The sequence below is a fragment of the Haematobia irritans genome, chromosome 2 (assembly GCF_050003625.1).
Source record: "Haematobia irritans isolate KBUSLIRL chromosome 2, ASM5000362v1, whole genome shotgun sequence".
In the NCBI taxonomy this organism is placed as follows: domain Eukaryota; kingdom Metazoa; phylum Arthropoda; class Insecta; order Diptera; family Muscidae; genus Haematobia; species Haematobia irritans.
This window is the reverse complement of record NC_134398.1, coordinates 14,364,112-14,376,973: the sequence shown is the minus strand read 5'-3', so window position 1 is coordinate 14,376,973 and position 12,862 is coordinate 14,364,112. Positions and strand designations below refer to the sequence as shown.

The 12,862-nt window shown below is 33.1% G+C and overlaps 1 protein-coding gene across 1 annotated transcript; it reads right to left on the bottom strand.

The window, feature by feature from the left end:
- Window positions 1-601: 601 nt before the first annotated feature.
- On the bottom strand, window positions 602-12,133 carry LOC142224466 (uncharacterized). Its single transcript, XM_075294238.1, has 2 exons — window positions 10,253-12,133; window positions 602-781 (listed from the first exon to the last, which is right to left on the bottom strand). Exons 1-2 carry the CDS (start codon window positions 12,131-12,133, stop codon window positions 602-604), a joined length of 2,061 nt encoding a protein of 686 aa, XP_075150353.1.
- Window positions 12,134-12,862: the final 729 nt, after the last annotated feature.

The window sequence follows — 12,862 nt, the reverse complement described above, 5'->3', positions numbered from 1 at the left end:
GTGCTTTTTAGAAATCAAAAAGCACTAAATTTGGTGCTAAAAGCACCAAATTGGCAAAACTGGAGTTTTCTGGTGCATATTTTTCCAATGTTGATGAAAATACTTTAAACGATTTGTCTCACTATTCCGAAGGCCTAAGACCCAATGATAATGTGGGTAAGGCTTAAGAATAAGAATATTTTCCATTTCATTGTGATTTTGAAGAAAATAGATAAGGACATTTGTCATATTGTATCCTTTACAGGATAATAAAAAATCACTTTTGTATTTCTCCCTATCGATTACATCCACTGCAATGTTGACTATTCTTGTTTGACGCATGCAATCCATCGAATCGCCTAAAATTTTCATTAAATCCTTATTGATCGTTGTCTTTATAATAACAATGGCCAAAATGTCCATATTGAATATCTGTTTGTAGGAAAATACTGCAGCTTTTCTTGTTATCGATACCATAGGAATTTGTATTTCTTGTATGGCCAGGACTAAGTCTGTTGAAGGATTCGTTGCCTCTTGCACTACAACAATTGAATCAAAACTTTTCTCTTTGTAAATATCGCATAATAATCTTTTATAGTTATTACGGTGATCAATTGTCATTCTAGGATCTAATGGTGAATATGAAAGTAACTTTGCTTCTGTTACTAACAACCCAAGAATAGATATACTTATTAGGTATTTTAATATCATTATTATCCTTTTCGAAACGGAGTCTTTCAAGTGCCAGAACTTTTTGGAGTCTTACAAGCAACTGACTGGAAATATAAGTTTTTAACATGCTCTATTAAGAGGATTTAAACGTGCAATTATAATAACAGCAATTAATAACAAGTATATACGGCCGTAAGTTCGGCCAGGCCGAATCTTATGTACCCTCCACCATGGATTGCGTAGGAACTTATACTAAAGGCTGTCATCCACAATCGAATTACATGGGTTGCGATAACACTTGCCGATGGCAAGGTATCGTAAATCATTTTAACACTGTCTTCTAAATTGTAAGTTAGCCCATACGGGGTATATATTAAACAAAAAAAGGCCGATTAAATACGTATATAAACTAGTTTGACAAAATTTTCTATAGAAATACAATTTTGACAAAATTTTCTATAGAAATGAAACCTTGACAACATTTTCTATAGAAATAAAATTTTCACAAAATTTTCTATAGAAATAAAAATTTGACAAAATTTTCTATAGAAATAAAAACTTGACAAAATTTTCTATAGAAATAAAATGTTGACAAAATTTTGTATAGAAATAAAATTTTGACAAAGTTTTGTATAGAAATAAAATGTTGACAAAATTTTCTACAGAAATAAATTTTTTACAAAATTTTCTATAGAAATAAAATTTTGACAAACATTTCTATAGAAATAAATTTTTGACAAAACTTTCTATAGAAATGAAATTTTAACAAAACTTTCTATAGTAATAAAATTTGACAAAATTTTCTATGGAAATAAAGTTTTGGTAGATTACAAAATTTTCTATAGAAATAAAATTTTGACAAAATTTTCTATGGAAATAAAATTTTGACAAACATTTGTATAGAAATAAACTTTTGACAAAACTTTCTATAGAAATGAAATTTTGACAAAACTTTCTATAGTAATAAAATTTGACAAAATTTTCTATGGAAATAAAGTTTTGGTAGATTATTTTTGGCGATATGGACCAATTTTTGTGTAATAAGTCATCGGCTATATATAACTAAAGACCGATATGGACCAATTTTTACATGGCTGTTAGAGGCCATATATTGACAAAATGTACCAAATTTCAACCGTATCGGATGACTTTTGCTCCTCCAAGAGGTTCCGGACGTCAAATCTGGGGACGGTTTATATGGGAACTATATATAATTATGGACCGATATGGACCAATTTTTGCATGGTTGTTAGAGACCATATACTAACACCATGTACCAAATTTCAACTGGATCGGATGAATTTTGCTCTTCCAAGAGGCTCCGGAGGTCAAATCTGGGGATCGGTTTATATGGGGGCTATATATAATTATGGACCGATATGGACCAATTTTTGCATGGTTATTAGAGGCCGTAAACTATCATCAGGTACCAAATTTCAACCGGATCGGATGAATTTTGCCCCTCCAAGAGGCTCCGGAGGTCAAATCTGGGGATCGATTTATATGGGGGCTATATATAATCATGGACCGATATGGACCAATTTTTGCATGGTTGTTTAAAACCGTATACTAAGACCACGTACTAAATTTCAACCGGATAGGATGAATTTTGCTCCTCCAAGAGGCTCCGGTGGTCAAATCTGGGGATCGGTTTATATGGGGGCTATATATAATTATGGACCGATATGGACCAATTTTTGCATGGTTATTAGAGGCCGTATACTAACATCAGGTACCAAATTTCAACCGGATCGGATGAGTTTTGCCCCTCCAAAAGTCTCCGGAGGTCAAATCTGTAGATCGGTTTATATGGGGGCTATATATAATTATGGACCGATATGGACCAATTTTTGCATGGTTGTTAGAGACCATATACTAACATCAGGTACCAAATTTCAATCGGATCGGATGAATTTTGCCCCTCCAAGAGGCTCCGGAGGTCAAATCTGGGGATCGGTTTATATGGGGGCTATATATAATTATGGACCGATATGGACCAATTTTTGCATGGTTGTTAGAGACCGTATACTAAGACCACGTACCAAATTTCAACCGGATCGGATGAATTTTGCTGCTCCGGGAGGCTCCCCAAGCCAAATTTGGGGATCGGTTTATATGGGGGCTATACGTAAACGTGGTCCGATATGGCCCATTTTCAATACCATCCGACCTACATCAATAACAACTACTTGTGCCAAGTTTCAAGTCAATAGCTTGTTTCGTTCGGAAGTTAGCGTGATTTCCACAGACGGACGGACAGCCGGACAGACGGACAGACGGACGGACGGACAGACGGACAGACGGACGGACGGACGGACATGTTTAGATCGACTCAGAATTTCACCACGACCCAAAATATATATACTTTATGGGGTCTTAGAGCAATATTTCGATGTGTTACAAACGGAATGACAAAGTTAATATACCCCCATCCTATGATGGAGGGTATAAAAAATAATAACTAATAATCCTTTTTTGAAATATATTTTTGTTTAATTACCCAGTGGGAAAATATGAGAGAACTTTGCGGAATCAAATCGATGATTTGATGGTGCCAAAGAAAAGAGAAATGTTTATATGAATTTATTTCGGCATTAGCCGGCTATCATAAACCTTTTTTCGGAAGGTTCAAGTGTGGTTCACCATGGGTTTAGTGAACTGCCTGAATTTATTCTGATAATTGGTTGATAGTTTTGCTGCAAGTAGAGGATACTGATGAGGAATGTGGTAATTCCGAAACGTGCGTCCATCCAATCATCTCATCTGTTGGTTAAGCTACTCTTGTAGTTTAGTCAACACAATGGTTTTAAAGCTGACATAAAAAAAAATATTTCTATAGAAATTTTTTACCAAGATTTATCTATAGAAATATAGAAAATTTTGACAAAATTTTACATCAATAGAAAAATTTGTCAAATTTCATTTCTATTAGAAAATTTTGTCAAAATTTCATTTCTATTAGAAAATTTTGTCAAAATTTAATTTCTACTAGAAAATTTTATCAAAATTTTATTTCTATAGAAAATTTTATCAAAATTTTATTTCTATTAGAAAATTTTGTCAAAATTTCATTTCTATTAGAAAATTTTGTCAAAATGTAATTTCTACTAGAAAATTTTATCAAAATTTTATTTCTATAGAAAATTTTATCAAGATTTTAATTCTATAGAAAATTTTCTCAAAATTTTATTTCTATAGAAAATTTTGTCAAAACTTTATTTTAATAGAAAATGTTGTCAAAATTTTATCTCTATAGCATATTTTGTCAAAATTTTATTTCTATAAAAATTTTATTACTATAGAAAAATTTTGTGAATATTTTTCTGTAGAAAATTTTGTCAAAATTTAATTTCTAAAGAAATATTGGCAAAATTGTATTTCTATAGAAAATTTTTTCAAAATTTTATTTCGTGTTTTTTTTTATACCCTGCGCCACACTGTGGAACAGGGTATTATAAGTTAGTGCATATGTTTGTAACACCCAGAAGGAGACGAGATAGACACATGGTGTCTTTGGCAATAATGCTCAGGGTGGGTCCCAGAGTCGATATAACCATGTCCGTCTGTCCGTCTGTCCCCTATATATCTTTCGCCCGATATGCACTTATATGGACCCAGAAGCCAGAGTTTTATCCCGATTAGCTTGAAATTTTTCACAAGGAGTACAATTGGTAGTATAGTCATGTGTGCCAAATTTGATTGAAATCGGTTCATATTTAGATATAGCTTCCATAAATAGCTTTCGCCCGATATGGACTTATATGGCCCCAGAAGCCACAGTTTTGGCCCAATTTGGTTGAAACTTTGCACTAGGAGTACAATTAGTAATATAGTCATGTGTGCCAAATTTGATTGAAATCGGTTCAGATTTAGATATAGCTCCCATATATATGTTTTTCTGATTTCGACAAAAATGGTCAAAATACCAACATTTTCCTTGTAAAATCGCCACTGCTTAGCCGAAAAGTTGTAGAAATGACTCTAATTTTCCTAAACTTCTAATACATATATATCGAGCGATAAATCATAAATAAACTTTTGCGAAGTTTCCTTAAAATTGCTTCAGATTTAAATGTTTCCAATATTTTTTTTACTAACATTGTGTTCCACCGTAGTGCATTAGCCGACTTAAAGTTTGAGTCTATAGATTTTGTAGAAATCTATCAAATTCTGTCCAGATCGAGTGATATTTAAATGTATGTATTTGGGACAAACCTTTATATATAGCCCCCAACACATTTGACGGTTATGATATGGTATCGAAAATTTAGATCCACAAAGTGGTGCAGGGTATAATATAGTCGGCCCCGCCCGAATTTAAACTTTCCTTACTTGTTTTTTACTAACATTGTGTTCCACCGTAGTGCATTAGCCGACTTAAAGTTTGAGTCTATAGATTTTGTAGAAATCTATCAAATTCTGTCCAGATCGAGTGATATTTAAATGTATGTATTTGGGACAAACCTTTATATATAGCCCCCAACACATTTGACGGTTGTGATATGGTATCGAAAATTTAGATCTACAAAGTGGTGCAGGGTATAATATAGTCGGCCCCGCCCGAATCTAAACTTTCCTTACTTGTTTTGTTATAGAAAAATTTTTAAAATTTTATTTCTGTAGAAAATTTTGTCAAGATTTTATTTCTATATCACATTTTGACGATTTATTTTTTTTTTCAAAATTTCATTTCTATTGAAAATTTTTTCAAAGTTTTATTTCTATAGACATTTTTTTTTCCAAATTTTATTTCTATAGAAAGTTTTGTCATATTTTTTTTGTTATAGAAAAATTTTTAAAATTTGATATCTGTAGAAAATTTTGTCAAAATTATATTTCTATTGAAAATTTTGTTAAAATTTTATTTCCATAGAGAATATTGTTAAAAATTTATATTTATAGAAAATATTGTCAAAATTTTGATTTTTTAGAAAATTTTTCGAAATTTTTTTCTATAGAAATTTTGGTATTTTTTTGTTTCAAAATCCTAGAGATTGAAATTCATAGATTTCGGTGGCCATAGTACAGTAGAAATAAAGCGCGTAACTTCTTGTATAATTAATTTTTGATTAACGGACGCGCGCTTCGTGCGATATTGCTGAGTCCTGCTTTGAAATGTCCATGATCCATGAACTGCCTTTAGAAGATTTTCCTGATAATATTTGGCATACGAGAGGGGGAGCGACCATCGGCGGTCCTATAGAAAATTTTCTCAAAATTGTATTTCTATACCAAATTTTTGTCAAAATTTTATTTCTATAGAAATTTTTGTTCAAATTGTATTTCTATAGAATATTTTTGTTCAAATTTTATTTCTATAGAAAATTTTTGTCAAAATTTTATTTCTATAGAATTTCTTTTCAAAATTTTATTTCTATAGGAAATTTTGTCAAAATTTTATTTCTATAGGAAATTTTGTCAAAATTTTATTTCTATAGAAAATTTTGTCAAAATTTTTATAGTTTTTTTCAAAATTTTATTTCTATATTTTTTTTCAAAATTTTATTTCTATAGACAATTTTGTCATAATTTTTTTGTTATAGAAAAATTTTTAAAATTTTATTTCTGTAGAAAATTTTGTCAACATTTTATATCTATATCAAATTTTGGCGATTTATTTTTTTAAAAATTTCATTTCTATTGAAAATTTTTTTCAAAGTTTTATTTCTATAGCCGTTCACACTAGAAGCGAAATCCTCATAGATTCTGTTTTGTCGAACAACGTAACTGAAACGATGTGAAAAACACGAAGACTTCGTAAAAAAAAACATAAATCAAAAGCCACGTGTTCAGACTATTGAAGAGAGTGCTATTAACCGATTGAGTTTTATTGTTTTATTTTTGAAATAAATTAAACATTAATACAAAGAAAGTATTATTAAAATTAATATATTGAAGTATACTTCAATACTTTAATTACATACATCTTACATTTTAAAATTTTGCAACATAAAAAAATCCGATTTTATAAGAAATAAATATTTTAAAAATTATTTACAATATTTTGACTTATTATTGAGGTCTTTTCCTTTTAACTGAGTGCACCATATGGTGCTCTCAGTTTTGTTTTGTTAATGAGAATAGCTTAAGAGAGTCTCAGACAATATGTGTTTGTTGCAGGGCTGCCAATAAAATTTCACTTTCTTCTATAAAAATCGTCATAATCGGCACTTGCATTTTAATAATCGTCAAAAAATCGGCAATATAAATAATATTACACACACAAAACAAAAGTATTTATTTCACATACAAAACAGAAAATTAATGTACACAACTATGTATTTCAATAAAATAAAATACAAAGAAATACGATTTATATGCAAACAACATTAACATAAAAATTAATTTCTAGTTAAACAAAAATATTTCGTAACATTTGTACAAAAAAAAAATATTTTTCTAAGATATTGTTATTAATTGAGTAAAATTTTTATTTAAAAATTAAATATTTTGAAACTGAAGAAAAAGTCCAGTGTTTTCGAAAACGGGCGATTTTTATGGTGTTTCCGATAGATATGTCTATTTGTTTATATTGTACTAGAATTTTATCATAATTAGTAAAAGTTTCTTTTGCACATTCTGAGTAAATCATTATCAATTTTGGTATTAAAACAACTTGAGTTATTTAATTTTTGGTTATTTTTGGAACATAATATTCCTTCCAATAATTTATTCTCCAGCTATCTTCTAATTTTAGTTTTTTGCTTAAAAATTTCTACGTTTGCTGTGGAGTGTGGAAGAATCATGATTATTTGTACGAATTTTGACAAAGCCAAAGTACTCCATGTTTTCTTTTCGAATTGTTTCCCAAAATTTTTCAAATTTATTTTAAATTTTTTCAAAAATTTCTTCAAAATGTAAAAACTTTAACTCTCTAAACTAACAGGTTGCCTGATAAGTCCCCGGTCTAACAAAGAAAAACACATTTTTTTTTGTCAAAATTCGTTTTTATTATTCAACATAGTTCCCTTCACGAGCGATACAACGATTATAAAGACCTTCCAATTGTTTGATACCATTTTGGTAGTACTACTTCGGTTTTGCCTCAAAATAGGCCTCAGTTTCGGCGATCACCTCTTCATTGCAGCCAAATTTTTTCCTGCGAGCGTCCTTTTGAGGTCTGAGAACAAGAACAAGTCGCTGGGGGCCAGATCTGGAGAATACGGTGGGTGGGGAAGCAATTCGAAGCCCAATTCATGAATTTTTGCCATCGTTCTCAATGACTTGTGGCACGGTGCGTTGTCTTGGTGGAACAACACTTTATACACCCTCCACCATAGGATGGGGGGTATATTAACTTTGTCATTCCGTTTGTAACACATCGAAATATTGCTCTAAGACCCCATAAAGTATATATATTCTGGGTCGTGGTGAAATTCTGAGTCGATCTGAGCATGTCTGTCCGTCCGTCCGTCCGTCTGTTCAAATCACGCTAACTTCCGAACGAAACAAGCTATCGACTTGAAACCTGGCACAAGTAGTTGTTATTGATGTAGGTCGGATGGTATTGCAAATGGGCCATATCGGTCCACTTTTACGTAGAGCCCCCATATAAACGGACCCCCAAATTTGGCTTGCGAGGCCTCTAAGAGAAGCAACTTTCATCCGATCCGGCTGAAATTTGGTACATGGTGTTAGTATATGGTCTCTAACAACCATGCAAAAATTTTTCCACATCGGTTCATAATTATATATAGCCCCCATATAAACCGATCCCCCGATTTGGCTTGCGAGGCCTCTAAGAGAAGCAAATTTCATCCGCTCCGGCTGAAATTTGGTACATGGTGTTAGTATATGGTCTCTAACAACCATGCTAAAATTGGTCCACATCGGTCCATAATTATATATAGCCCCCATATAAACCGATCCCCCGATTTGGCTTGCGAGGCCTCTAAGAGAAGCAAATTTCATCCGATCCGGCTGAAATTTGGTACATGGTGTTAGTATATGGTCTCTAACAACCATGCAAAAATTGGTCCACATCGGTTCATAATTATATATAGCCCCCATATAAATCGAACCCCCGATTCGGCTTGCGAGGCCTCTAAGAGAAGCAAATTTCATCCGCTCCGGCTGAAATTTGGTACATGGTGTTAGTATATGGTCTCTAACAACCATGCAAAAATTGGTCCACATCGGTCCATAATTATATATAGACCCCATACAAACCGATCACCAGATTTGGACTCCGGAGCCTCTTGGAAGACCAAAATTCATCTGATTCAGTTGAAATTTGGTACGTGGTGTTAATATATGGCCTCAAACTCCCATGCAAAAATTGGTCCACATCGGTTCATAATTATATATAGGCCCCATATAAACCGATCCCCAGATTTGACCTCCAGAGCCCTGTGGAAGAGCAAAATTCTGCCCATTCGGTTGAAATTTGGTACGTGATGTTAGTATATGGTATCCAACAACCATGCAGGAATTGGTTCCTATCAGTCCATTATTATATATAGGCCCATATAAACCGATTCCCAGATTTGACCTCCGGTGCCTTTTGGAGAAGCAAAATTCATCCGATCTGCTTGAAATTTGGTACGTGGTGATCGTATATAATATTTAACAACCATGCCAAAAGTGGTCCATATCAGTCCATAATCATATATAGTCCCATATAAACCGATTCCGAGATTTGGTTTTGGAGCCTCTTGGAGGAGCAAATTTCATCCGAGTGAGTTGAAATTTGGTACATTGTGCTAGTAAATGGTTGTTAACAAGCATGCGTAACTAAGTCCATATCGGTCTATAGTTATATATATCCCTCAGATAAATCGATTTCCAATCACACAAAAATTGGTCCATATCAAGTTCATAATTGTATATAGCCCTCAGATAAGCGACCCCCATATTTCAATTCTGGCTCTCTACGTACTGTGCAAAAAGTCCATATCGATTCGTAATTATTTGTAGACTTAACTACACATAACTTTTTTGTCTAATATATACCACGTATGGACTAATTCACAATTGAGAAAACGATGTTAAGAAGTTTTAAGATACCACAACCCAAGTAATTCGATTGTGGATGACAGTCTTTCGTAGAAGTTTCTACGCAATCCATGGTGGAGGGTACATAAGATTTGGCCTGGCCGAACTTACGGCCGTATATACTTGTTTCTTCTTCATATGGGGCCATTTTGCCACGATTTCGTCCTTTTTTTTTGCTTCAACCGTATTTTTTCCCTTCAGAAAACAGTATTTTATCAAAACACGAAATTCCTTTTTTTCTTCCATTTTTTCCCAATAACAAAATTTGCTTCACAAAAGACGCTCTATCTCACAAACTAATTGACTTACGGACGTCAAATTTTGACACGAATCATTTGAAGGTTGGTACTATATAAAAATAATATGCATTTAATACTAGCGACGCCATCTATGTGTCAGACCGGGGACATATCAGCCAACCTGTTATGTGTCTAATGAATGGAGTTAATATCGTTAAAATCGGGGGAAAAATAGGAATTGTCCATTTTGTGAGTAAAAAACCGTCAAAATGCCGATAAATCAGCAAAATTGGCAGCCCTGGTTTGTTGTCATCGTGAGTTTACTTCCCCTATTGTACGTTGTGACAGTGATGTCAATACAAATAAACTTGATCTTGATATGCATATCTTCTATCTTCTTCATCATATTTAGTTCGTTCATAATACCATAGTTCTGCAATGAATATCAAACAACTGGTAGACAAACCAATCACAATAAACATCCACACCCAATGAAAATCACTTAAAGTCATTGCTTTGACGTCCTCATCAACATTCGGATATCGCAAAGACATCATCTTCAATTTATACATATCGGTCAAGGTATTACGAAGCCAGGCATCTATATAACCAAAATCGTTTACATAGTTAATTATATAATTCAAGGGTTCTTGGTATTGGGAATCTTCTTGCAATATCATATTCCAATGTAAATAATTCATTAGGATGAGGGTATCATAGGTACAGCAAACCTTTTTGGAAAAATGTTGTTGCTTTAGACTTAATATATGCCATTCTTCGGATGTGACACAATGGCCTGTGGATATATTGAAGTTATTCCTCCATTCCTGAACCAGAGTATAATCATTGGTTAGTTGAATTGATGTAGATATTGGAGCCAAAAATCCTTCCAAAAATTTCATGGATCCAGTAAAAAAGTTTATTTTCAATGATGAAGCTTCAATGTCTGCCAATGTTTTAATCTGTCTATGCGAGGGTGGTTGAGTGAACAGAGTATTCATATTTGCCGAAAATTGTGTACTAATACTCAGACCAATGAAGAATAGAATGAAATACAATAACTTCAAAGTGAACCAAGATGAATTGTAGTCCACGGATGATTGACCCAAGACTGAAGGCAAAACTCGATCACTGAGTAGTAAATTTGAAAGTATTAAACGAACACCCTCAAAGTGGTGGTCAATCAAAGAAGTCGTAGCTGAGAAAAACACTGTACAAACAGCAACAGCTCCTAAGAATTTCCAGTTAATAAGTAAGGTAAATACTTCCTTTGTGGTCAGCGGTTGGGCACAAGGTACTATAAGCATACCCTTACCCATAATGACAATATTTGTGCCATATATGTAGCTACTTCGATCCAAGCATCCCAAGTGAACGCTCATTGCTAAATCTATCTTTTTTTCAATAACCCATTCACTTAGTGTGTCATAGTAAACTGACTCACCAATTTTCACTGGTTTATACATTTTCAAGGTGGCATTGAATTTTTCGGCGAAGAGCATAACCAATCTTGCCATAAAACCATTAAACTTGAGATTTCCTTGATCATCTTGATAGGCTAAAGAACGTGGTGGAGTTTGATCGGGATATGTTAAGATTTCACCTCGATGCATATTGCGCCAATGTTCTGGATAATATTTGTGCTCTCTTATGCTATTAGGGTCATATACAACTCTATGCCAGTGATATTGGGGGTAAGGTTTAAGCTGATAATAGCCATGTAAAAAATCCTCAGAATCATCCATAAAATTCAGCAACACATTGGTCGTTTTATATTTGTAACATAATTCCAATAACATGGCCATAACATTGTCATATCCCATGTGTGGTGAATCTAAGAATACAATCATAATTCTCGTCTGACGTATATAAGTCAATATTTTAGCAGCAGTGTCCATTAGCTTAAAATCCTCAATATCGTTCATCACTATCACCATTAATATTTCCATATTGAATTGACCTTTGTAGTAGAATTCTAAACCCGGTTCTAAGGACATTTTCACCATAGGATATTGATAGATACCAGCAAGTCTACGATCCACACTTTGATTTTGTTGTACGATAACAATTGTTTCGATTGAACGTTCCTTATGCATATTTTCCAGCATTTTCCCAAAGTGATTGGTGTAATCCGAAATAGAAGATTCCAAATGAAAATTTAATCCGTTTGCTATTTGTAGTTTAACGAAAAATAAAATCCAAACAACAATGAACTTAATGACTTCGACTTGATATAATCGTGGAGACATTTCATCCGGATCTTATAACTGCTAAAGATGAAATGAATAAATCCAATATTCGTTCTGTTTATATTATCTATTTTACTTAAATGAATATGTCAAATGTATGATGATTGTTGACAGTTAAAGTATGTCTAGTGCAGGCCTTTATTAAATTTATTATTTAAACTTAATTACTCTTCATTCATTCCGGTATTGACTTAAACTAAACTAACACGCACAGAAAATACATGTTTGGACATGTTTAGGTTAGGTTACGGAGGATGATACGAATCCATGCTAATCCATGTGTTCATTTAGACCATAGTTGGTCAAATTTCTTTTCATCTTAGGTTAGGTTAGGTTGTAGAGGATGACATCAATTTCGTGTTGAATTGATATCCACTTAGACCAATATAGTTTCATTGTGATTCCTCAATGTAATCTTTGTATCTTATTCCTTCCGATGCGGTCCTCTTTGGCATAGTCCCAGAACTTCCAACTGCCCGTTTTCTTTATAAAGAGTGATACGGTCAAAATTTGATCAAGGGAAAACGCGTGTAAATCGGTGAAATCGTTTATTTAAAAAAATCAAATTAAATTTCTTTTTCAAGTTCCAAATCCGAATTGCCGGGCCTCACGCTTGACACCTGCCATCAGATTTTGTACAGCCACCTTGTCCACCTTCTTCGCCTCAGAAAGCCAGTTCGCCTTGAACTGCTGCTCGTCCTTAGCAGTGTTTTTGGGCTTCTTTAGGTT